Here is a 27,947-nt window from a genome sequence, read left to right on the forward strand (position 1 = left end):
CCAATAAAATAAATTTCCATTTTTGGTTGTAACATGACAAAATGTGGAACATTTCAAGGGGTATAAAATACTTATTCAAGACACTGTATGTGCTCTGGTACTGATTAAATGAGACAAATTTGGTAACACTTTAACCGTGGCAAACAGAAAAATATATTTTTTCGTGCTTTATAGAAAAAGGGTTTGCTATCTGAATATCTAGTGACAAACTGAGACAACATGTTGTTCGTTTTTTTTTTTTTTATGGACAAACTGAGACAAGCATGATAAAAATTGCATTTATATACTTTTTTTGACAAAATTAACAAAAATAACATCAAAACGCCAAGAGTTCAGAATTTTCAAAATGTCTAGATTAAAGTAACTCAAAGGTTAAATTTTTCTAAATAGTGAGCTTTGTAGGATTTTTTTTTTTAATGTTCATCCTCTTTGGGTGCTCTGTGCAGCATCTGTGAAGCTCTAAAATTAATGTTAAAAATGTCCCTTCAAAATGTGTACCTCAGGGTAAAGATCTGCTCTGTGCCCAGCTAGTAATCATATAGACATATATAGTACTATTTTAATCACAAGAAGTGGCAAAATAGATTTTGTTGTGTGTCATAACAAAGGCACCTATGCTTTGAAAATAACAAATTCAGACAAAAATAATAAAAATGCAATTTTCATATTTAATGCATCCAGTTTAAACTATTTGATGGCAAAAAGTAGAACAAAAAAAATATATAAAACACATGCACATATTATTATCTTGAAGAGTTTATTGTTAAAATATACATGGTTATAGGGTATATCTGTTTTGTTTTAAACCAGTAAGAATATTATATTACTGATGCACTATGAGAAAAATGAAATATATACAAAATGTTTTAAAAAACTACATTTGCTACTGCAAGAGAGGAAAGTAAGCCAAGTAAATCTGAATCAGAGAATATACAGGACTATTCCCTTAACCTCATATGACAGTGTCTGGCTAAGCAAAAAGAGGAAGGGGAGTGAGTCACATAGGCCCCCTACCTGGAACTACTACCAGGTACTTTTTGCCTGATGTTAGATGGAAAAAGGAGGAATGGAAGTTGAGTATATCCACAGGAAGTGCTGACACATGGGCAAAGCACAGTTTCATATAAAGGCAGGCGGCTTCTGCTGTGTTCCCACTTATAGTACTCTGGAAATCCTTTGTCATTTGTTGTTTATGTGTGAAAGATTAAGCGTAAATATCAAAAAGTTATGTTATCTCAGTTTAAAGATCTATAAACTAGAAAAAAAAAAAAAGGAAAAACGAATCTGACCTAAAATCATAGTTTTCCTTTAGACAAAAAACATGATACGATTATTGTTTGCTGCATAATATATGTAATTGCTTTAAGGTGTTTCTTTGAACAAAATAATGTGGCACATTATGATAAATCTGGCTAGTATTATTAACAAAACGCAACATATAAATTGTTTATTGTTCGTCTATGGATTACCTAATTTTGTTTAAAAAATATCAACATTTTGTCAAGAATCTTAGAACCAAGTTATTTGGTCTTGGATGCACTTCTGAAGTCAGTGCTAAACTTTACATCTTGCATCTTGTTTATTCTTTCTATTACCCTCTGAGGAAGAAATCTGAAAAAAAAAAATGATATTTTGTAAATAGCTGGGTGATACCTACTAATATTCATCCCTTAAAGAGAACTCTGATCTTAAAAATCTGTAGATGTAGATGAACTAATTGTAATTTACTGTATGTATTACATTTATCTTATGGTCATTGGGTCTAAATATGAGGACCTAGTAGATGTCTGCTCTTAGACAGAATAAGCTGGCATCGTGCAAGTCTATAGAGATTTTGCCAACAACATTGGCTTTCTGCAATGCAGTGCCATGAGAGCATAATTATGCAACTTTCTGATGCAGACCCAAAGACTTCTTGATTCGGAGAATGGAGATACACGAAATACACATAATTAAGTGAATTTCCCCCCTAAAAAGCATTGTTTTAGAATGCGGGACCCTTGGCTGATGTTGAAAAAGAACGCTAAGCACCCCCCATTGATATTTGTTATAAACTTGTATTGGGCAGCAATGCAAAAGAAAGGTCTAAACATCTCATATATTTTAGGTTTAGCTTTAGTGGCTAGTCATCTTCTCCCCAACTCCATATGTTTTTTAGTCTAGCACGTTGCCCAGGAGAAAATTTATTTGGCTTTTAGACTTACAGTCTTTCTACACAGCACTCAGTAAGAGCAATATGTAGCGGAACACTGCAAAATAAATTCTCCCACATTGTATTTCCAAAGGAAGTGCTTGTGACATCATAACACTTCATGTCAGTGCTGACCCAGTTCCACCCAACCGTCATCCTGCAGCAACAGATCAATACAATAGTAAACCACTGCTTCCTGATAGCTAGAGTTAATTCCCTATTATTCATAATCTATTGGTGGAGAGGTGCATGGGAGGGCTGGATCAGAAAAAAAGGGTAAAAAATATAAAATATTCTGTTCTCCCAAGGTCCAAAACTTTATATACATTATATGCTCTAAATGAGTTTGTGTTTTGAGATTGATGTGTTTATTGCATGAGGGTCCAGTGCTCACTTAAGTGAGTCAATGGTATTCAGTATTTTAGTGATCGCAATCTTAACTTACTTTTCTAGCACCAGGTAGTTTTTCACATAAGAAGGAACAAAAATCATTTTCTTATTTGTTAGTATTCCATCCACAAAACTCCTAGAGACATCTTCAGGTTTCAGTACAGGCCATAATCTGGAATTTAGAGAGTGGAAATAAAATTTCTTCTCAAAACATGCTAGGTAGATAATTTAATAGCTAATATTAGTTTTTGGGTGAATGTTAGTTGCGTATAGCTTAGGAGTTAAAATGGCAAGTCAAAACCATGGCTGGGGTCCTTGCACAAGAGCATGGAGGAAAGCTGAGACATGTAGCCTTTTTTTTCTAGAGTAGTCCCAGTTCTAGTACCAGGCATGCTGCCGTGTCTGAGGGCTTTGGCCTCTTGTGCCATGGCTGTAGAAATGGCTACATCATTTACATTAGGTCACCCCATGAAAGCACACACACAGTACTGATGACATTTCAGAGGGAAATGCACTGGCCGACGCGGCTGCTAGACAAGATGCTTTTACGGTCCCAGCCTTTATTCAAATGCCCCCCCCTTACACCGCCAACTTTGCCCTGGGAACAGGTTTTGCAGGACCTACAGGCTATGGCTTAACCAGAAGATCAGGCCTATTGGCATACACAGCATCTGACAATGAGTCCTGAGACAGGACTCAATGACAAAGAGGGGAAACCATGAATACCAAAAGCATGGCATAGAACATAAAGGATGGAAAGCTATAGCTAAAATGTTAACACAAGACTTTGCAAATAGAGTGGAAATTCCATATCAACCACAGAGTTCAGATATAGTGGAAAGAATGAACTGAATAATTAAAGATAAAATAAGGGAAGCTACGGGTGGCACATTTGCCAAATGGAAAACTGTGCTGCCTGCGGTTTTAGCAGAAATAAGAATGACCCCTTCAAAGACAAATCACTTGTCCCCTTTTAAGATCGTGATGGGCCGACTTTTTCCCACGCCCTGGATTAAGAAACCTTTGGTAATGATACAGGAAGAATATTGTAGAAACTTGTTTATGAAGTTGAATGGCATCTACGGTAAAGTATTATTTTTATTACCCTCACAGGAACTAACACACAAGTTCCAAACCAGAGATTTGGTCGTAATTCACCAGTTGAACCAGACCAAGAAGCAAAATTACCCTTTTGGCCCACCCACTTGCATAGTCACAGTGACCAGAGCCGCTGCACTCAAGGAACAATCCGGAGCCTGGATCCATGACGAGACAATAAAAAAGTACCACAAAGGACCCAGAAGCAAGACACAGATAAAGGAGGTCAAACATGTGATGCAAATCTTTGAAGAGCGAGTGAAACAGGTGATAATAAGACTCTGAAAAAGATGGCCTCAATTCTCTCACCACAGACTTTTGGGAAAGCCTTGTGGCTACTCTTTAAGCTGACACTGATGGTGTTTCTGCCGACTTGGATCATCACCAATTGTTTCTATCATCCTGAGGACTTGGGCAACCTAAAGGCCATATGCAGCCCCCCTTCTAATGGAACAGTAACTAGACAAAGGAGGAAATCCAACGTGGAGGGCCCAAAGGACTCATACCCCCCTACTGATAAAATGTTGTTACTTCAGCATAAGTATTCTTTTTCTCAGAGGTCAGGTTATGACAAATGTTGGGTATGTAGTAAATTGCATTCAAGCACACTCCACATTTCTCTCTTAACTTCCCTTATAAATATAACCCAGAACTTAATACAAATTTAAATACCATCTTGAATCAGAGAGCTGGTATCTACAACCCTGTGAGTTTAATTTGGAACCAGTTGACCATGGCCACTGTTTCTGAAGGTTTTCAGCATACTATAAGCCAATGATCATTTTCCCTGGGGAAGAGTGTATATGTATGTTGCAGCAAGGAATGCTATCCATGGATACCGGTTGGTACCCGTGGGTGGTGTTATTTGGCCTCATTGATTCCAGGTATGGGAATCATAGGAGATGAAAACGGAAACCACCACCATCTTTTGAAAGTTAGAGCATACCCCAGGTACCCTCTTAAACATAGAGAAAAGAGAGTTGTTTCCTGATAAAGACCAAGCCTGGGCATGATTTCTCTCGTGGACAGGTTGGGGAATAGAAATATAATGAAAAGTATTGAACAAAGGGCTATGTGTAAACAACTAGATATGCACAACGAAGCTATCGAATCCAGTGCTGCTCTGACTGGACTCTGAAGTAATGGAGGACTATGGGTGCTGCAAATGGATTCATAATACCAGTATTGAAATACTCAATTATTATGATATAATTGATAAACACTGAAAGGAGGTGTCAAACCTCCAAGCTGAAGTGAGAGATATTGCCAAATGATGGGTAGAACCCCTTTAAGGGACTAGGGAGATTTTTCGGTTCCAACTTCTCTTGGTTCTGACAGGCAGGAATGTTAATTTTAATGTGCCTGGTTTTTATCATTGTTATATGTTGTTCAAACTTATTTAATGTATCTGTAATTATACAATGCAATTAAATGACCCCACACAGAGAACATTAAATGATCATGGTGAAATCACGTTTGATGATTTAAGAGGGGATGGAAGGAGGAGAGAGTTAACATGGCTAAAACTTTAATATAGCTGACAGAAGAATATCTCTTATTTAAGGGTCTTGTTGACCACATTATAGATAAGTTCTGGTAAAAACTGGTTCTGAAACGATGTCTTCAGACAAAGTCAAAATGTCAGCATTAAATAGTTTCAATTATGTCTGAGATACTACATATGTTTGTATAGGAATTATGTGTCATGAGCTCTGTCCTCTCTCCCTCCCTCCTTTTCTCTTCGAGTTGTGCAATATTCTTTGCCCATAATTTGTATAAGAGTATGATTGTTACTATTAAAAACAAGCATTCATTTAACGAGTATCTTGTCTGCATTGGATGCTTTCGGAGCTCCGAAAGAATTCTTCTGATTGTCCAGGTCTAAGCAGAATTAACCCTTACAGGGATCAGTGCTGAGGGAAGCAGCTATGTTCCATCAGCCACAGTGGATCAGAGAGGAGACATTCAGAGTCTAATAGACCCTAAGTGTCTCTATAAACAGAACCTGTTAACTGTATACTATCACATAGGGGGCTATTGGTCACCTATATCAGGGGTCCTGAACCCCCAGGCCCTGGACCGGTGCTGGTCTGTGGCCTTCTGCTGACTGGGCTGCACAGCAGGAGATGAGTGGCTGCGGTGGTCTGCACTGGGCTGTCACGGACCGCGATCCCCGCTCATCTCCTACTGTGTGGCCATGCAGTGTGTGCTCTCCCGGCTACTCTGCCCACCCAGCCAATAATGTCATCCAATCAGCAGGGCAGAAGGCGAGAGGAGCTGCAGATTGGAATGTAGAGCTCCTCACACCCCCTGCCCTGCTGATAGAATGACATCGTCAGGTGGGCAGGGGAGATGGGAGAGGACATATAGACTGTTCATTGCCTCTGCCTTTGAACTTGAGGGCGGCACAGTGGTAATCACTCTCGCCTAGCAGTAAAAAGGGTCGCTGGTTCGAATCCCAACCACAATACTACCTGCCTGGAGTTTGCATGTTTTCGCTGTGCCTGCATGGGTTTCTTCTGGGTACTCTGATTTCCTCCCACACTCCAAAGACATGCTTGTAGGTTAATTGGCTTCTGTCCAAAATTGGCCCTAGTAAATGAATGTGAATTGCAGACCTTGGACCTTGAGGGTAGGGACCAATGTGAGTGTGCGATGTATGTGTGGAGCTCTGCGTAAATTGTCAGCACTATATGGGTACCTCAATAATAATAGATGAGCATCTTAATGAGACACAATGTACAGGGATAGGGACAATTGTAGACACACACCCACGCTCAGTCTCTATTCAACCTTACTATGTATGTATGTATGTATCTGCAGCAGCTGAAAGGAGAGCACTTAGGAACCAATTACCTGCTCTAAATCAGTGCTGCAACAGAATAGTAGAATAGCTGAGTTGCAGTGGTAATGGGGAGGGGTTCGTTACCAAGATGAGCACTGGTGGCTAGGGGGTGAACTGCAGGCAAGGTACAGGGGTGAGCTGTGGACAGTGGTGTGCAGAGGGGAGATTTGGACACGGTAAAGAGGTGAGCAGTGGATAGGAGGTGTGTGATAGATGTTGCTTTTTTTTAGAGGAAAAGTTGTAAAATTTTGACTGCAGAAGATTTTTACCAGGTAGGGAGGGACAACACATACGCACAGAATAGCATACATAGATCATTGGTTTAACAATGTCCCTAAACCCCACTGTAAAATTATTCCACACCCACTCGATGACACAGACCACATCACTACTTCTCCTGCACCCAATCCCCCCTCCCACCAATTTGAGTTCCTGCACCTATTCTATGAGAAAAAAATCCTGGAGAAGTGTCATGTCAGAGGGGAAAGGGGGAGGGGGTAGACTGCAAGGGCACTGTGGTGGGAGGTGGCTTTGATTGCTAGGGGCACTGCAATATAAAGGAGACTGCGATGTAAAGGGACACTGTAATCATTACAGTACCCCTTTAGAGTGCAGTCCCCTTTTACAGTGCAGTCCCCTTTATTTCACAGTGCAGTCCCCTTTACATCACTGTCCCCGCACTACACATTACAGTGCCACCTTTACATTACTGCCCCCTTTTCATTACAGTGCTTCTTTTACAGAGCAGTCCCCATTTACATTAATATAAAGGGGCACTGTGATGTAAAGGGGACTGCACTGTAAAGGGGCACTGTAATGTAAAGGGGGGCTGTGGACAGACTCCATGAATAGCCTGTCCCCACTCCCTGGGAAAATTGGCTGCCGTGAAACTAGTCCCTGGTGCCAAAAAGGGTGGGGACCGCTGCCCTATATGATAGCAATAAAAGTAAAAATAAATGAAAAAATATATGTAAAAATAAATAATAAAACCAAAAATGCTTTAAGTATATAAGAAGACATATTAAAAAACTAACTTTTTTAGAGACCCCACACACACACACCCAACACCTACAAAAAATGCGTGCATTGGGGCACCTACGTATGAAAACATTGATTGTCCTACACATGTTATATATGAGACGTGCTCCTGCTTAACTCTAAACTGATGACCTGTAGGGGCTTTTAAAACACTGCGCACGCAATTGTAAGGTTTGACATGGGTATTTATTTACTCCGCACAACCTCATCTTTTATATTTTATTAAAAAAAAATTCGGTAATAAATTGTATTTATGTGTCCAGAAATGAACTTTAGCCCGGGTTCACACATGTGCGTTGCGAATTGAAGCTCCGGTTTCATTGCGAAGATAAAAATCAGTTGTTCAGAGGTTCCTCTGCATTTTAGCTGCGGATCAGTGAGCAGGGAGGGGGGGGAGAGGGGGGAGGTGTAGTGAGGAGAAGGAGAGAATTTGTGTTCAGAATGGAATGCATCTGATGTGTTCCCATAGAGGATAATGGGCTTGTAATTCGCAACGCAATGCCCAGAAAACGCACGCGTTTTTTGTGCATTGCGCAGTGCGAATGCAACGCATTTAATGTATTTTAAATTAATGTATTTTAAAATATTTTAATGTATTTTAAAATGTCTTGCGAATTGGATGCAGTGTAAGCCGTATCTAATTCGCATAGGTGAGAACGGGGGTTTAATGTATTTTTTACTGAACAGTTGCGCTAATGTCATGTCACATAAAAAATTAGAACTACCAACATTTTCTTCTATAGGGTGTCTTACGCAATCTTTTGGCCTGAAATTATTTTTAAAACTTTAAACATTAAAAAAGGTAAGAAATGGCCCCAATACTGCCGTTGTGGAGGAGGTGGTGGGAGGATGGTAGGGGTGGCAAAATGCACCTTCGCCTAAGTAGACAAAAATCCTTGCACTGGCCCTGACTGGCAGCCAAGGCCCAAAAAATTGACAAATTTTTACTTAGTGTTCCACAATTACAGAGTAATTTCCTGCTCAAGAACTCTGCACTCCCTATCTACATCAAAAACCACATAGCTAATCTCAGACATGGTGAGGGGTACCTAGACAATCCCCCCCCCCCAATCCAGCTCTTCTGAACACTATTCCCCCACCCTTCTTCTTTCATCTAAACTCCCACACTATTCATCTCTTTTCTCCTTTTTACATTTACTGTACTCTTAGGTGTTGTCTGAAATTCAAAAAAATATGGAAAGTATAGGGGAAATGACAATTGCAGACTTTTTATACTGGTCACAGACTTTGTAAGATCTGCACAGGAACATACTGTATTATCACAATGAGTTGGTTTACATCCAAGGCACAATAATGACGAGGAAAAACATTGTAGCAAACTCTCAAGACATAGTTACACATATTTGACCACTCTCGTTATCGTCAGATAATGGGCATACCATGAGATTTTAGGGTGATATCTATATAACAATGTACAGTATTTTTAAGTACTATATGATGCTATGCATTCTCATTGGCAACTTTTCTGGACTGTCTTTTAAAGTATTTATTTAAAAATAAATCTGTACCAGACCCAATGGTTTTAATTTTTTTTTTTTTTTGCACAAATGATAAAAATATTTGCAAAGCAATTTTTTTCTTTTATAAATAGACCCCTAAAGTGTCAGAGTATCCCTAGATAAGTGAAGCAAACTAAATTCCTGGTTAATAAATGTAACACCAGGAACCCCTAATGCTTGCTTTTAAGTAGATGACATATAATTTTTAATCTTTACAAAGGTTGACTTTAAATGCAATAAAAGAAATAACATTTTTAAATAACTTCTTGAAGTTGTCTTATACAATGAAACCATGGGTGCATAAGATGTAAAGTCTTCATTGTTTGTGTGGCACTGTTTGTACATTATATAACAATGTCAACATTCTTACCTTGTACTTGGCTTTTGGACAAATCCTGTGTTCACAAACACTGGACATAAACAAGAGGTTTTAATACCATCTTTTCCGAGGGCAGCAAGTTCTGCAGTCATACACTCATGAAAACCAACAGCTCCAAATTTGCTGGCACTAAAACCAAACATACAAAAAACGATTTGTATTTGCAGACATTTGAAGAAAATAATACTGTTGATGACATTAGTACTGCCTTCAGCTTTAATAAACTGTAATTAAAGGGCAATGTAGTGATGCACTTAGGAGGTGGGGCCATAATGATGCGCATTCATGCATAATATGTCTTCTGGATTGACTAGATCTGGTCATCATTCAGCCTGGGAGACTGAGCATCTTTTGGAAAAATAGAAGTACTTCAGGGGATGGCTCCAGATTAATAATGAGTACTAAAGCCTCAGCTGCCCTGCCTGTGGGAAAAAAAAAATTATGGAAGTCTGTGGTTAATAAAATGATAGCATTGTACAAATTCACATACTGTATGAATCTAGAGGTTGCCCTAATACATTTTCTAAGGTATAGGCCATCTGGACGGAGTGACAAGGGTGGCAATGTCATGGTCATAAACAGTGCCCATTACATTGAGATGTGCATGGCTATACTCTGTAACTCTGAATGGTATTGATCTATCTCTAGGTCTTTGTTGGATAAATTTACACAGGACTTTTATTAAATAGTTGATAAAGCATTTTATCAAATGGCTATACCAAGACAACTATGGGATTTTGTCAAGACCAGCCACCTAAGGGAGGCGATTTTTTATGCCCAACAAAGCTACATAAACATTAAAAAAAACCCAGGTAGACTCATTATATCTGGGTGTGGCAGCCTAATTGAAAATTTCAGTCGTGCAGTGGATAACCATCTTAAACCTCTAGTCACATGTCTATCGTCATATGTACGTGATAACATCCACTTTTTGCAGATCATTTAGGACCTGCACATTGAGGATGGCACTCAGTTAGTTGCTATAGATGTTGAATCCCTATACTGTACTATCGCCCATGCCAAAGGCCTAGTCACAATTTGACAAAAGTAAACCCAAGTATATTGACTTTATTCTGGCCTCTCTTGAGTTTATTCTGCATCACAACGCTTTTTCCTTTGATGGTTCCCACTACCTCCAGGTACAGGGCATCACGATGGGGACGTGCTGGGCCCCATCGTACGCCAATCTGTACCTGGGGGTGTGGGAACATTCACTGCTTACCAATGAATCACTGTCTATGTATATGTGCCATGTCTATGTATATGTGCCATGTCTTGACATTACATAGATGACATATTCCTTATTTGGATCGATTGACTTGCTGTATGAATTTTTGGCTTCAATTAACAATAATTAATTTAATTTAAAATTCACAATGACCCACAGTTCAATGGAAATCACCTTTCTAGATGTACTCGTGATAAAACAGCCAGATGGGAGTCTCTCAAGTGAGTTATACCAGAAACCAATGGCAGGGCATTCACTGCTCCATGTGACAAGCTTTCATCCCAAACCCCTTCTCGCAGCGATACCCTATAACCAATATCTAAGGGCCCGTTGAAATTGCTCTGATGACATCGGCTTCAAAAATTAAGCTAATGTTTTGAGAAAGAGACTCCTGGAAAGGGGATATTCCAATACATGCCTCAAAAAAGCATACAGGAGAACCATTAACCTATCCCATCCTGACCTGTTGAATACACAAAAACAATCCTGTAATGATGATAAGAATCATTACAATTTACTCATTACAACATAAGCAAGTCAAACGTATTCTAAATAAATACTGGCATCTATTAACTATGGATCAGATGCTGGCCCCTTTTGTTCCCAGCTCTCCAGCTGTCACCTACAGGACAGCACCATCTGTAGGTGACAAAGTAGTTGCTAGCGAGTATAAATCTCATAGAGGTGATGTATGTAAAACTTTGAGCACTTTACCATGTGGGGTATGTCCATACTGCCAGTACATGGATAAACATAAGGATGTATGCCTGCCCAATGGGCAACAATTTTTTTTTTCCCAAACAGTATGTTAACTGCAGAACCCCGAGCATAGTATACCTGCTCACATATGAATGTGGGTGCTACTATGTTGGGAAGACGAAAAATGAGTTCTGGAAAAGGATATACCAACATCTCACAACCATACAAAAACATGACCCCGATGCACCTATTGGCCGTCATATGGCCTTGGTCCATCTGGAGTCACTTCCCAAAGTTTACTTTCTTGCTCTTGACCGTATCCACTTTAACTCCAGAGGCAGCGATTTCAATAAACACCTCCTCCAATGTGAGTTGAGGTGGATATTTAATTTGTAGGCAACCTCACCACCTGGCCTCAATGAGGAATTTCATTTTAGACCCTTCCTCCCTGGATTCATCTTGGGAGTTTGCAAATTGAACCTGTAGAGGGTTCTTCCCTCCCCTATTTTTCTTCCTTGCTGTGTATATAGAGCATAATATATGTCGAAACAATTATATGAATGCTTCAACTATCTCATTGTACCTGGACAGACATTGAATTGTATCTATCTATATTGGATGTGGCCATTTTACGGTTATCTGTATGTAGCCCCTTTCAGGACTGTAGTTACGTATTTCTGTGTATCCCAATGATCTGGAGCTTGTAACGCTATTTGGTACTTAGTTATATTTGTTTGTTTTATTTTACACTTTTTTTTTATTTATTTCTCTTCTCCCTTATTATATATTACTATAATGGTAGTATATTGTACAATGTGTTTAGTTGTTTTACATTTTTGTATTTGTAAGTTGTATTTGTAAGTTGTACCACATGCTGGCTGTAAAACCATTGTTTGTCCACCGGCAGGTAGGCTCCACCTGCGCATGGCTGGGGGACCACGGTATCATCCGGGTATCTGCCCAAGCCGCGTGTGCAGGGTTGAGCTTTCATGTGTCCCCACTGTCGGCTCACCAGACAGATCGGGACTTCCTGCCCGCCGGTGACACAGCGACGAGTGACTTCATCACGCCCCTCAGGGAGTGGATACACCACGCGCCTCCGGGTCTGGGAGACGCTTTTGAGCTCCACAATCAGTTGTTACACATACAGCTGACTAAATGGGGCAAGCCCACACAGCCTGAAGTCAGACTGACTGGCTGATTTCATATCAGTTATAGTACTTAGACACAGACACTCAGCTGGCACTTGTCAGTCGATGGACTGCTGCCCGGAGGTCTGTGTCTTGAATGCAGTCAAAGGTAAATAGTTTAACTTAAATGGGCAAACTAGGGATACATACACCCTTATCGCTATGCCGCTTCATGTCACATGGAGGATTAATTTAATCTAATATATGTTTTGCTATGACTTGTTTACACAGTTTATCTTGGCTGTTTAGCTTTCAATCAGGCATCTCTTGAGGATGCGCTGTAGTGATTGGCCCTAGATCCATGACTGCCTAACCTCTATTTCTGTGGACCTGTAAGCCAGCCTGTATTCTTTCCATCACTGTTTTGCCCTGTTATGATTTATAATGAATTTTATCCATGTAAGTATCAGTAGTCTCGATATAGAACACAGTGTAAAGTATAATTGTCATTTTTACACTATCACACAAAAAATGCTATTACTGTATTACACAATTAAATTGATGTTACAAGCAAGGACCAAATCAGCCAACTGTAAATCCCCTGATGAAGGAATATTATATATCAATGTGAATCTCCAAAACATGTCGGGATATATGCTGTAAACCTAATCGTCTGTCTTCAACTTGACTTAGGCAGTGGACTGTGAGCTTTGGGTTGATATCTTTACCTTGTATACGATTGACTTATTGATGTATTTTAAAGTGAATTTTGTACTTATTCTATTTTTTATATAATTAATAAAGTCAGCACTTATGTGCATTTTTTACATACTGTTACTTCTTATATTTCTCTCCCGAAAAAGTCCTAAGGGGGCGACCTTTTTTTTTTTTTATGTACTGGTTGCATATTCTCTCTTATTCTATTTGTACAAGGATGTTGGCAGTACTTTATACATTTCCAAAACTCATATCCCTCTTCTCTCCCCGGAGTTCGGGCATACTGTCCCAACAGTAGTGCCCCGTAATTAATTCTGTCTTGCTCTTTCTTATCTTATACTGATTTAGTTTGGTATACTTTAGGAGAGTTGTCTCCTGACTTATGCTTGGAACACATCAGCCGCTTTGAGTAAGGTTCCCTTAGGTTGGTTGCTAATTACTTAATCTGTGTGCTTGTTTTTTTTTTTGTTTTCTCAAGCCTGGGTATGCCCAATAGGCTTTGTTTTGTAAACCTTACCTTATTTTTAATTAATTTAATTACTTAATAAAAACAATAAAAAAAAAAGAAAGAAAAGGAGAATGGCTATCATCTGTGCCACGGATGGACAGCCAAAAGGGTGCCCAAGAGGCCACGCAATCTATGGCCTGAGCAGACATCTTCTAGCTAGAAAGGATCATTATACCCAAGGTAAATTGTCAATCATTATTATTTCCTTCAGGTAGGGCTGGCATCAAGGCATTTTCAAGTTTCTAACTTCCGTCTTATTTCTGTGGGTGTCTTTACTCATTCCAATGCATCTTTGGTATTATTAGCTAACATGAGTTTTTCCATAAAGATTTCTATTGAACACAGAAACAGATGCAATTTACAAGTATTACTGGTGGCAAGCCTGTTACATAAATATGTAGAGGAAATACAAAAAAAGAATATAATTTTTAGTAAGCATGGATGAGACCTAACAGAGCAGGGCTAGAAATTTCTACTGCTAATGTAATTTATAAGGTACACTTGCTAGAGCTATAGTTTAGAGTACACATAATGTCCAGAGTCTAAGCAATTCATAGTTACCATATTTTATTACTAATATTGTGAAACTGGAAGAAAAGTCACTTACCAGTAGTCTACTAAATATGTTAGCCCAATATGACCGCAAACAGAAGCCACAGTAGCTATGTGTCCCCGATTTTTTCTCATCATTGCAGGCAAGAAAGATTTGGTAGTCTAAATTTAAAGGTTGATAAATATACTGATTTCAATATCTTTTTCTAAAATGTATACAATTAAAAACACCTTGTCTAAACGACACACATAAAAATGTTTTTGGAATAGTATATCATTTTATTTTACAGAAAACTTAAGGCTTTTTATTTTGTAAAGATAGATGTGAAAGTGATCAGTCAGTATGCTTCCTGTGCTTCCTGCTTAGTAGTGCTGTACAATGATTGTGTCTTAACCACTTTCAGACCGGACCATTTTGCTGGTAAATGACCAGAGGTCTTTTTACACTTTGGCACTGCGCTGCTTTAACTGGTAATTGCGCGGTCATGCAATGTTGTACCCAAACAAAATTTGCGTCCTTTTCTTCCCACAAATAGAGCTTTCTTTTGATGGTATTTGATTGCCTCTGCGATTTTTATTTTTTGCGATATAAACGTAAAAAGACCGCAAATTTTGAAAAAAAATGATATTTTCTACTTTTTGTTATTAGAAAAATCCAATAAACTCAATTTTAGTCATACATTTAGGCCAAAATGTATTCAGCCACATGTCTTTGGTAAAAAAAAAGTCAATAATTGTATATTTATTGGTTTGCGCAAAAGTTGTCACATCTACAAACTAAGGTACGTTTTCTGGAATTTACGCAGCTTTTAGTTTACGACTGCCTATCTCATTTCTTGAGGTGCTAAAATGGCAGGGCAGTACAAAACCCCCCCAAATGACCCCATTTTGGAAAGTAGACCCCCTAAGGAAACTGATAAGAGGCATGTTGAGCCCATTGAATATTTTATTTTTTTGCCTCAAGCGATTGAATAATGACAAAAAAAAAAATTTTTTTTTTTTTTTTACACAAAGTTGTCACTAAATGATATATTGCTCACACATGCTATGGGCGTATGTGAAATGACACCCCAAAATAAATTCTGCTGCTTCTCCTGAGTACGGGGATACCACATATGTGGGACTTTTTGGGAGCCTAGCCGCGTACGGGGCCCCGAAAACCAAGCACCGCCTTCAGGCTTTCTAAGGGCGTAAATTTTTGAGTTCACTTCTCACTACCTATTACAGTTTTGAAGGCCATAAAATGCCAAGATGGCACAAAACCCCCACAAATGACCCCATTTTAGAAAGTAGACACCCCAAGCTATTTGCTGAGAGGCATGTTGAGTTCATGGAATATTTTATATTTTGCCACAAGTTGCGGGAAAATTACAAACTTTTTTTTTTTTTTTTAACAAAGTTGTCACTAAATGATATATTGCTCATGCATGCCATGGGCATATGTGAAATGACACCCCAAAATAAATTCTGCTGCTTCTCCTGAGTACGGGGATACCACATATGTGGGACTTTTTGGGAGCCTAGCCGCGTACGGGGCCCCGAAAACCAAGCACCGCCTTCAGGCTTTCTAAGGGCGTAAATTTTTGAGTTCACTTCTCACTACCTATTACAGTTTTGAAGGCCATAAAATGCCAAGATGGCACAAAACCCCCACAAATGACCCCATTTTAGAAAGTAGACACCCCAAGCTATTTGCTGAGAGGCATGTTGAGTCCATGGAATATTTTATATTTTGCCACAAGTTGCGGGAAAATGACAAACTTTTTTTTTTTTTTCACAAAGTTGTCACTAAATGATATATTGCTCACGCATGCCATGGGCATATGTGAAATGACACCCCAAAATAAATTCTGCTGCTTCTCCTGAGTACGGGGATACCACATATGTGGGACTTTTTGGGAGCCTAGCCGCGTACGGGGCCCCGAAAACCAAGCACCGCCTTCAGGCTTTCTAAGGGCGTTACAGTTTTGAAGGCCATAAAATGCCAAGATGGCACAAACCCCCCCAAATGACCCCATTTTGGAAAGTAGACACCCCTAAATTTAGGGGTACACTAGTGAGACTAGGTAATAAATGGCGGGTGCCCTGAAACTATAAAAAAATAACTAACCAACCAGCGTCACCTGTAACAGTTATATGGTGATCACTGGTGAAAGGGTTAACTAGGGGGCAATTAGGGGGCTTTATGCGGTAGTATATGGGGGTCCCTGGCGCTATAAAAAGCTGCAGCGAACCTAAATACCTACCTGCCTAACTAGCGTCACCTGTGACACTAATACAGCGATCAGAAAAACGATCGCTTATTAGGCTGGGTTCACACTGGAGCGATGCGGGAACGCCACGAATGCGCGGCGGGTTCCCGCATCGCATGCCTCCCGGCGGCAGTTCACACTGCCCTATGCGAACTGCTGGGAGTGTCAGTGAAATGTTACTGACACCCCCAGATCAGTTCGCATATCGCAGTGCGATCTGCAAACTCGGATCGCATGGTGTGAACACCCATGCGATCCGATTCTGCTGCGGGCCAAAAAAAGGGTCCCGTGCGAATTTGCGGCGGGTGTGGCGGGTGCGGCGGGTGCGGCGAATGGCTGAACTCGAATCGCACAGAGATCGGATGTGATTTGCACTGCAGTGCGGTGCGAATCACATCCGTTCTCATAAACCGCTGCAATGTGAACCCAGCCTTAGTGACACTGGCGACGGGGGGTGATCACGGGGTTAAACCTTTATTGGGGGGGTTAGGGGGGTACCTTAGAACTAAAGGGGGCTAACCCTAACTGCCCTAACAGTTATTAGTCACAAATGACACCCGCCGGGTGATCAGGGGGTTAAACCTTTATTAGGTAATAAATGGCGGGTGACCTGAAACTATAAAAAAATAACTAACCAACCAGCGTCACCTGTAACAGTTATATGGTGATCACTGGTGAAAGGGTTAACTAGGGGGCAATCAGGGGGCTTTATGCGGTAGTATATGGGGGTCCCTGGCGCTATAAAAAGCTGCGGCGAACCTAAATACCTACCTGCCTAACTAGCGTCACCTGTGACACTAATACGGCGATCAGAAAAATGATCGCTTATTAGGCTGGGTTCACACTGGAGCGATGCGGAAACGTCGCGAATCCGCGGCGGGTTCCCGCATCGCATGCCTCCCGGCGGCAGTTCACACTGCCCTATGCGAACTGCTGGGAGTGTCAGTGAAATGTTACTGACACCCCCAGATCAGTTCGCATATCGCAGTGCGATCTGCAAACTCGGATCGCATGGTGTGAACACCCATGCGATCCGATTCTGCTGCGGGCCAAAAAAAGGGTCCCGTGCGAATTTGCGGCGGGTGCGGCGGGTGTGGCGGGTGCGGCGGGTGCGGCGAATGGCTGAACTCGAATCGCACAGAGATCGGATGTGATTTGCACTGCAGTGCGGTGCGAATCACATTCGTTCTCATAAACCGCTGCAATGTGAACCCAGCCTTAGTGACACTGGCGACGGGGGGTGATCACGGGGTTAAACCTTTATTGGGGGGGTTAGGGGGGTACATTAGAACTAAAGGGGGCTAACTCTAACTGCCCTAACAGTTATTACAGTCACAAATGACACCAATGCAAAAAAAAAAAAAAAAAAAAAAAAAAATGACATTGGTGTCACTGTGACTGGGGGGCAGGGGTAATTGGGGGGGTGATCGGGGGGTAAAGGGGGGGTGTGAGTGTGCCTGGCATGTTCTACTGTGTGTGTAGAGTGTTGGTGCAACTCACTGATCCGCTCTCCTCCGTGTCGGAACGAAAAATACCGACACGGAGGAGAGAATACATCACTTCCTCTCCTGTGTTTACATTACAGGAGAGGAAGTGATGTCACCGGGGATTTCTATTCGTCGGGAGCGATCGCGAGGGGGTGGCCATGAATGAATGGCCGCCCCCTCGTCCCGGATCGCTCCCGGACGAAAACCGACCACCGCAGGCACCGGGCGGGGGCCCGATCGGGCCCCCGACCCGCGGGAGGCAAGGGACGTACATGTATGTCCTTATGCCTGCCCGTGCCATTCTACCGACGTACATCGGCGTGCGGCGGTCGGCAACTGGTTAAGGATAGCTGTACGTGGACATTTTGAAACTGCTGACTCCCTACCTGCATCATTTCAGTACAAAGTGGGAGTGAACTCCCATGTATGATGTTTACCTAGTGCCTCTGGATTATTGAGTTATTTACAGAGACATTTCCTTATGTGTTTCATCTACTCATTTGCTGGGGATTTAAAAAGATTTTACTCAATAATGGATATATGGGATATTACATATGTCCACTGACCCCCCGGTGAGCAGGCGGATGGCTGGTCCGTGTATGCTCCGCTTATGCAGAGCGGACACAGACACAGCTCATCCTCCTCTATGGGCCATCGGATGTAAGGGGACTGCCTGTCCCTTTACACTTGACTGCCATCCAACCTACTAGACAGATGGGGAAAGGATCCCCTATCCATCTGTTTTTAGTGAATAGGATCGAATGTCCCAGATTGTAAGCTCTAATGAGCAGGGCCCTCTGATTCTTCCTGTATTGAATTTTATTGTAACTGTACTGTCGGCCCTCGTGTTGTAAAGTGCTGAGCAAACTGTTGGCGTTATATAAATCCTGTATAATAAGAAATGGAGGCTGGGGTCAACCGACACATGTCCGTTGACATCCGCCACTCCATAGAGGGCAATGGATGGTCCAATCGGGTCCGCCTAAAAAAATGAACAGTAGGACCCAAATGGTCCGCCCCTGTGAAGGGCCTATAAAGTGGAACTGAAGTTCCACTGTAATAATCAATGAGCAACAAGACTTTTATTGCAGAAGAGACATGCAATCTGCCTGCTTGCTGTCTTCATCAAAACTGATAACTGAGCTGCGCATTCAGCCTGGAAAGTCTAGGCGTCAGACTGGATGACAGTTTAGATGAGGAAGTGATAACCAACAAGATGGCAGGTGGCTTCTGAGGGTTATGATCGAGCACAGTTTGGATGTGTGAAACTACATGACTAAATATCTGGTGTCCTGGTGTATCCTGCTGATTTTCAATAAAGGCATGTTTTTGGAACCTTTGTATGTGCAGCCATTTCTTATTTTTCCAAGGGCTTCTTGTGGGATACAGAGCAGACCGAAAGTGATGTAATCGGGAAGTCAGGGGGTGGAGCTATGAATTTCAAGGCTGCCAAAGCCTCTTTCTCAAGCTCTTGCAGATGCATGAGCCAACCACTCAGGGATTACATACAAAAAGTGCAATTTCTTCGTCCCATGTGAGAATTTACTAGTGTTTCTCAGTACATGTAATGCTGCACTTAGTGTGGTGCCCCCTGGAGCGTTCTCTTGGTTCTTCAGGTGTATCCATCCAGTTTTTCTATCCTAGTCTGCGGTTCCCTGTTGTTGTGGGACTGTCTATAGAAAATCAGTGAGTTTGTTACTTTATAACAGCATTAAGATGGTTGTAAACCCTTACAAACCACTTTGACCTACAGGTAAGCCTAGATTAAGGCTTACCTGTAGGTCCAAGAAATATCTCCTAAACCTATATGGTTTATGAGATATTTACCCAAAGACAGCCGCCGTAGACAGAGGCGCGCATGCGCACTGGGCAGGCCGCAGATCACGGCGATATGCCGCGAGTGTCGGCTCCCTGCGCATGCGCAGGAGTGATGTCATCGCGGCTCCGGCGAATCACAGCGCCGGAGCCACGAGACCCGGAAGTCGCTCCGGGATCCATGGCTGCGTCGAAGAGGAAGACGGAGGACCGCTTCGGGGGCTTCGTTCTCAGGTAAGTTATTCATAATGAGCTAGTATACTATGCATACTAGCTCATTATGCCTTTACCTTGCAGGGTGTGTTTTTTTTTTCGATTTACTTCCTCTTTAAACTCAAAAGCAAACATTTCTTATATTGCAGCTTACAAATTCTTATGTCCTGTACACACGGTCGGACTTTCCGACGGAAAATGTGCGGTTGGACTGTGTTGTCGGAAATTCCGATTGTGTGTGGGCTCCATCTGACTTTTTCCATCGAAATTTCCGACACACAAAGTTTGAGATCTGCATCTAAAATTTTCTGAGAACAAAATCCGATTGTTTAAATTCCGATTGTGTAGACAATTCCGACGTACAAAGTGCCACACATGCTCCGAATAAATTACAAGACGAAAGCTATTGGCTACTGGCCTCTTTATAGTCCCGTTGTATGTGTTGTACGTCACCTTGTTCTGAACGATCGGATTTTCCGACAACTTTGTCCGACCATGTGTATGCAAGACAAGTTTGGGCCAAAATCCCTCTTAAAAAATCAGGCGTTTTTTGTTGTCGAAATGTCCAACCTTGTGTACAGGGCATTAGATGTGATGGCTGCATCAGTTTTCTTTTTTAGACTTTCTTTCTTCTAGTTTCATCTGGTGATCCAGCCAGTAAGCCTGTTGTTTTTTAAAAGAACAAGTGCTCTACCAGATGTATCAGTTACAGAGATGAGACAAACCATTTAACACTGATGGGTGTTTACGATGAGCAGCTTTTATTCATCTATTTACTGTAAATCTTTTATCCCAAAAGATAAAAAGAAAGTTGCTGTAACTGATTGGCTTCAGTGTGTTAGTGTGTTTAAATATGCTAGTAAATTTAACACTCCACTTTCCCCAGACTGATAATGCTGCTGTCTGCTGTGCCTCCTGTTCTCATTCATCCAGACTGGGGGCACTCTAATACAGGAATTGTGTTGCTGGCCAAATCAAGTGAAACAGAGGGAAAAACTTAAAAGAACAAAACTAATGGAGCCACCATATCTAAGGATTGGTAAACTGCAATATATCAGATTTTTGGCTTTAATACCACATTAAGAAAGCAAAAAAGACGCTGAGAGGCATAAAGTACAGATACTTTACCTACCCTCTGCTTTGTATGAATGCCAGGCCATTCTGACAGCTACCCAGAAGTGTTGGAGCATGCCCGTTTACTTGCCCCTCTTCAAACTCCTGTTGGCTAATTGTTATAATGAGTTGCCCCACTGGCCAATAGAAATGTGCAGGAGGCAGGAAATGGCAGGCAAGATCTGACAAACCCCGGAAGTGGCAGAGCTTTTCCAATCATTTTCCAATCAGAGTAGCCTGCCATTTGGGTGAAGCAATAGGTAATGAAATTGGCTGAGGCACTTTTGTGTCCCCGCACCTTATATGTGTCATCATTTCCTAAAGTACCATTAAGGTAAAATTTTACAACCTTCACACACGCATATGAGAAAGTTTCCTGATGTGCACTAAACATGGGCACATCAAGCAAATCTTTTTAAGGTTTGAAAAAAAAATGTTATCAGAAATTTTAGAATGTGCTATTAATGCTGTTCAGGTATCACAAAACAAAACAAAACAAAAGGTAAGTTGAAGTTTGTTTAACTGTATTATACGCACCCAAAAATGGGCAAGGATGTTGACTTCAAACGTCTTCTCAATTTGATCATCTTTTAAGTTCAGAAACTCCACACCAAACACAACTCCAGCATTATTTATCAAGATATCCACATCTCCGACTTGTGACTTGACCTTTGTAAGACACAGAAATAAATCTGATTATATATATAATATGTACATGTATACATATATACATACACAGCCATTAATGTCTAAACTGCTGGCAACAAAAGTGAGTACACCCCCATTTACCCTCCCCGATGTCATGTGACTCATTAATGTTGCAAGGTCTCTCAGGTATGAATAGGGAGCAGGTGTTTTAAATTTGGTGTTATTGCTCTCACTCTCTCATACTGGTCACTGGAAGTTCAACATGGCACCTCATGGCAAAGAACTCTCTGAAGACTTGAAAAAAAGAATTGTTGCTCTACATAAAGATGGCCTAGGCTATAAGAAGATTGCCAAGACCCTGAAACTGAGCTGCAGCACGATGACCAAGACCATACAGAGGTTTAACAAGACAGGTTCCACTTAGAACAGATCTCGACCAAAGAAGTTGAGTGTACGTGCTCAGCGTCATATCCAGAGGTTGACTCTGGGAAATAGATGTATGAGTGCTGCCAGCAGTGCTGCAGAGGTTGATGGGGTGGGGGTCAGCTTGTCAGTGCTCAGACCATGCGGCACACACTGCATCAAGTTGGTCTGCATGGCTGTCATCCCAGAAGGAAGCCTCTTCTAAAGATGCATACTTGCCAACTGTCTCGAATTTCCCAGGACATTCCCGAGATTCAGACCCTTTTCCCAATTTTATTGTGCCCCGGGAAATCCGTTTTTTCCTGATTTTTCACCGCCGCCGACAATGTCTCTGCTGGCCGCCATTTTTAAGAAGACCAGAAGAAGAACAAGGATGGCTACAATAGAAATTAAGCTGCGGCGCCAACCATCTCCCCCCCGCCCCACCCCACTGCCGGTCCGTCACTGAGCTGTTATGGCGGTGCCGCAGCTTAATTTATATTGTAGCCACGCGTCTGGCTCCGCCTCTATTTTGTTCCCCCCTCGGGGAACAGGGAAACTGTAATGGCAGCGGAAATGCCGTTATACCTGATGTAAGGGGGCTCCAATGGGGGAACAATTGATGTAAGGGGGCTCCAATGGGGGGAGGCCTGATGTAAGGGGGACTCCAATGGGGGGATGCCTGATGTAAGGGGGCTCCAATGGGGGGGACAAGTGATGTAAGGGGGGCTCCAATGGGGGGACACCTTATGTAAGGGGGGCTCCAATAGGGGGATGTCTGATTAAGGGGGGCTCCAATGGGGAGGCACCTGATATAAGGGGGCTCCAGTGGGGGGACATCTGATGTAAGGAGGGACTCCACTGGGGATGCCTGATGTAAGGCGGGACTGGGCTGGGGACGCATGATGTAAGGAGGGACTCTGCTGGGGACACCTGATGTAAGGAGGGACTCCGCTGGGGACACCTGATGTAAGGAGGGACTCTGTTGGGGCAACTGATGTAAGGAGGGACTCTGTTGGGGCAACTGATGTAAGGAGGGACTCCACTGGGGGCACCTGATGTAAGGAGGGACTCTGCTGGGAATGTCTGATGTAAGGAGGGACTCTGCTGGGGCACCTGATGTAAGGGCGGACTCTGCTGGGGGCACCTTATACAAGGACAGACTCTGCTGGGGGCACCTGATGCAAGCATGGACTCTGCTGGGGGCACCTGATGCAAGGATGGACTCTGCTGGGGGAATCTAATGGCATCTGGTGGCAGGTGACATGCTCAGAGGTTACAGTGTATCATTACCACTCACTGACTGGTTGCTAGAGGTTACAGCACACATTACGGATCACTGATTAGTTTCTAGAGGTTACAGAACATGATTTCTGCTTGTTGATTGGCTGCTAGAGATTACTGCGGATATGACCTCAGGGTGGCATGATATACATATGAATGCTGCTGGCCGCCGCTATTTACCTATGAATGCTACTGCTATTTACATATGAATGCTGGTAATTTACATGTAAACACAGGGGCTGCAGGTGAGTTATCTGTACACAACAAAAGGGCAGAGCTGAGCAGCATTAGTAGCAGCACTTCACACTTCACACTGGGATATTGGGACACAGCATGGGACTAAAACCTCAAGGGACTTTATTTTTATTTAAACCAGGATAGTTGGCAAGCATGAGGCAGCTGCTTTGGGCCCCACAGCAATGACAGGGCCCAGGGCAGCTGCCCCTTTTGCCTTGCCTTAAAAACGGCCCTGAATATATTGTCAAAAGTATTGTGACACCTGCCTTTACATGTACATGAACTTTAATGACATTGATCCGTAGGGTTCAATATTGAGTTGGCCCACCCTTTGCAGCTATAACAGCTTCAACTCTTCTGGGAAGGATGTCCACAAAGTTTAGGAGGGTGTCTGTTGGAATGTTTGACTATTCTTCCAGAAATGCATTCATGAGGTCATGCACTGATGTTGGACGAGAAGGCCTGGCTCGCAGTCCCCACTCGAATTCATCCCAAAGGTGTTCTATTGGGTTGCGGTCAGGACTCTGTGCAGGCCAATCAAGTTCCTCCACCCCAAACTTGCTCATCCATGTCTTTATGGACCTTGCTTTGTGCACTGTTGCTCAGTCATGATGGAACAGGAAGGGGCCATCCCCAAAGTTGGCAGCATGAAATTGCCCAAAACGTTTTGGTATGCTGACGTCTTAAGTACCAAGGGTCAAGCTCAACCCCTGAAAAACAACCCCACACCATAATCCCCCCTCTGGCAAATGATCTCTCAGCCAGCAGTTGTTCTACATTTCTTTTGTAGCATTACTGCCAATGATATCATAGGTGTGTACCTTTTAACCACTTGCAGACCAGCCGCTGTCATTATACTATCCCGCGAACTGTCGTAGCTGTACGTTGGTCCCTTTCAGCAACACTGTGGGGGTGACGATGCATGTGGCCGCTGGCCACATGCGATCACAGGCATGAGAGGCAGAACATGAAAGTGTGTATGTTTGTAAACACACAAATCCCTGTTCTGTGAGGAGAGGCAGATTGTGAGTTCCTACTAGCTAGGAACCACGATCTGTAATTTCCTCCAGTCACTCCCATCCCCCTACAGTTAGAACACACACTAGGGAATACAGTTAACCCCTTGATCGCCTACTAGTGTTAACCCCTTCCCTGCCAGTGACATTTACACAGTAATCAGTGCATTTTTATAGCACTGATTGCTGTATAATTGTCAATGGTCCCAAAAATGTGTCAAACATGTCTGATCTGTCTGCCATAATGTCGCAGTCCTGATAAAAATCGCTGATCACCGCCATTACTAGTGAAAAAAAACGATAATAATAAAAATGCCATAAATCTTTCCCCTATTTTGTAGACGCTATAATGTTTGCGCAAACCAATCAATATACGCTTATTGCGATTTTTATTACCAAAAATATGTAGAAGACTACGTATCGGCCTAAATTGAGGAAAAAATTGGCTTTTTTTTTACAAAAAAAAATTATGGATATTTATTATTGCAAAAAGTACAAAATATTGTGGGTTTTTTTTCAAAATTTTTGCTCTTTTTATGTTTATACGCAAAAAATAAAAACCACAGAGATGATCAAATAGCTCTATTTGTGGGAAAAAAGGGCGTCAATTTTGTTTGAGTACAGCGTTACATGACCGTGGAATTGTCAGTTGAAGCGATGCAGTGCTGTATTACAAAGAAATTGCTTGGTCATTGAGCAGCCAAATCTTCCGGGGTTGAAGTGGTTAAGGGCCCACGCCTGTTTGGATTTATTTGTCTGCCACCTGAGATAACCTTTGTCCTGTATTCTGGTTCTCTATCACCTTTTCATCTCTGCTATGTCTCAACCTGACCTGGTGAGACTCGCAGTCCTTTCTGCCATTCATCCAGTCCACTCCTGTGCTGTGCTTTGTAGTCCTGCTGTATGGTCTACTTCTTCATTCATCCAGTATACTCCTGTCATGAGGTCTGCAGTTAGGGTTGCCACCTTTTCTTCAAGCCAAACACCAACACTTTAGCGGCACAGGGCACATTTTTTTCGTAGTATACACTATAGGATTATAAAAGACCTGGGACACCTTTGGGTGCCCCAAGGAGAGCGGTAATGCAGTGCGCTGCGGCAAACAGTGGGTGTGGCCAAACTGCTCTTACTAACATCATGCCCCCCCAGTGATGCCAAACCTACCCTCAGAGAGCGGGTCGCAGATCCCGAATGGCAACAGATTTTTCTGTTACTATCTAAGCTACTTGGGGAGCCACAGCCCAGTCTAAATAATGTGTCCGGGTTTCAGGCAGACTGAAACCCGGACACAGGATTCCAAACCCAAACTGTCCGGGTGAATCCTGGACAGGTGGCAACCCTATCTGCAGTCCTGGGGCCTAGTTCTGTCTGCTGATTCCTTTGACATGCTCCTATTCCATGTTCCAGCCTGCTCCAGTGTTCGCCACAGTCTTAAGTCCCTCTCAGCAGCACAGTTCCTGTCTACACTGCTACCACTAGAATTCGATTGCATTAGTCTCGACATGTTAGAGCATGGTGAACCTAGTGGTCATAACCTGCGGGCAGCAAATCTCCCTCAGGGGATAACTACAAGAACAGTAGCTGGCCCTTAGACTCACAGATCTTTTGTCACCTGATCACTTGTGGGTTCACTCTATTCAACTTCATGACAGGGTGCTTAGTGTGTGTTCCAACCAAAGCTGCAGAAGCAGGTGTATGTTAAAGTGATCCCAAAGCCTTGTTTTGCTTTTTGTTGTTTAAAAATAACAAAAATATCATACTTACCTGCTCTGTGCAGTGGTTTTGCACAGAGCAGCCAAGATCCTCCTCTTCTCAGGTCCCTCGTCGGCAATCCTGGCCCCTCCCTCCTGCCGAGTGCCCCCACAGCAAGCAGCTTGCTATGGGGGCACCCGAGCCACTTCTCTCCGTGTCCATTTAGACATGGGACTGAGACTCGGCCCCGCCTCCTCTCCCCTTATTGGCTCATTTACTTTTATGGACAGCAGTGACAGCCAATGGTGCCCCACTGTGGTCCAAACCAATGAGGAGAGGGGGTCCCAGCCAGCCAAGACTCTTGTGCAACATTGCTGGTTTGAGATGGGCTCAGGTAAGTATTGGGGGGGCTCTTGCACACATAAGGTGTTTTATGTTAATGCATAGAATGCATTAGGATAAAAAACATTCTGACTTTAGAACCACTTTAAATTCTCAAGGCAAGATTACTGTTTACAAAACTGTTTTGCTTGTATATATTAGATGCACATTTACTAAAGACAAATGGGGTGTTCACTTTGCAAGGAAATTTTCTTATAATTATAACATTTAAAAAATAAACTGTATTTTTGCTTGCACATAATTAAATGGTAGAAGTCAGCAGAGCTTCGCCTCATTCCCCAAACTATGGGCAAATTCCCCTGAAAAGTGAACAGCCTGTTTGCTTTTAGTAAATCAACCCCTGAGGCTGGTCATACATTATACAATTTTCTTGTAAATTTTCCTTTAGATTTACCAAGACCATATAATATGAGGTCAAATCTAAACACTTCCAATTTGTATGCAATCAGGCAGGCCCTGGCACTACATAGTTGAAGGTAAAGCTAAAGGAAATAAAATAAAAAACATTATGTAATTTACAGCCAGCTTTAGAGTATTATTATATATATAGTTTGTAGTTTTGTTAAAAATATATGTGATAGAAATTTACCTTATCAGCTGCAGTGTAAATATCATTCTTCTTACTGCAATCCACTACATAAGCATAGGCTTTTGCTCCCAGTTTGCTACATAGATCAGCGGTTTCTTCCACACCTTCCTATTGGAAGACAGGAAACAGAAATATTTTTTATTGTCCATTCATTAGTGCTTAAATTATTTTGATAATAATCATATTTTTTAAATTGCAAAAATTCACAACCACGTTGAAACATCATTCACTGCTGTTATTTGATAACCTGGTGGAGGGTGTGAAATCTAGCTAGCACCTTGTCCCCATGTTGATGAGGACAAGGGCCTCTTCCTGACAACCCTGGCCGTTGGTTGTTGGGGTCTGCGGGCGGGGGGCTTATCGGAACCTGGGAGCCCCCTTTAATAAGGGGGCCCCCAGATACCGGCCCCCCACCCTATGTGAATGAGTATGGGGTACAATGTACCCCTACCCATTCACCTGGTGGAAAAAATTTAAATAAAACAAAACACAAGGTTTTAAA

General features: G+C 42.2%; 1 protein-coding gene across 2 annotated transcripts in view; it reads right to left on the reverse strand.

Moving 5' to 3' along the window:
- Positions 1–329: 329 nt before the first annotated feature.
- LOC143974592 (17-beta-hydroxysteroid dehydrogenase 13-like) overlaps positions 330–27,947 on the reverse strand; it is an 80,644-nt gene continuing 53,026 nt past the window's right edge. Inside the window, exons 2-7 of one of the 2 annotated variants that reach the window (XM_077476143.1) lie at positions 27,446–27,553; positions 21,713–21,844; positions 14,351–14,457; positions 9,453–9,590; positions 2,637–2,753; positions 330–1,611 (exon numbers count right to left, since the gene is read on the reverse strand). In XM_077476143.1, the coding sequence (XP_077332269.1) occupies positions 1,521–1,611; positions 2,637–2,753; positions 9,453–9,590; positions 14,351–14,457; positions 21,713–21,844; positions 27,446–27,553 (693 nt within the window). In that variant the 3' untranslated portion in view covers positions 330–1,520. The remainder of the gene's footprint in view (positions 1,612–2,636; positions 2,754–9,452; positions 9,591–14,350; positions 14,458–21,712; positions 21,845–27,445; positions 27,554–27,947) is intronic. The other variant, XM_077476142.1, reaches the window with a different exon arrangement.

The sequence above is a fragment of the Lithobates pipiens genome, unplaced genomic scaffold (assembly GCF_037356315.1).
Source record: "Lithobates pipiens isolate NorthernLeopardFrog02 unplaced genomic scaffold, aLitPip1_a1.2 Scaffold_13, whole genome shotgun sequence".
Taxonomy (NCBI): domain Eukaryota; kingdom Metazoa; phylum Chordata; class Amphibia; order Anura; family Ranidae; genus Lithobates; species Lithobates pipiens.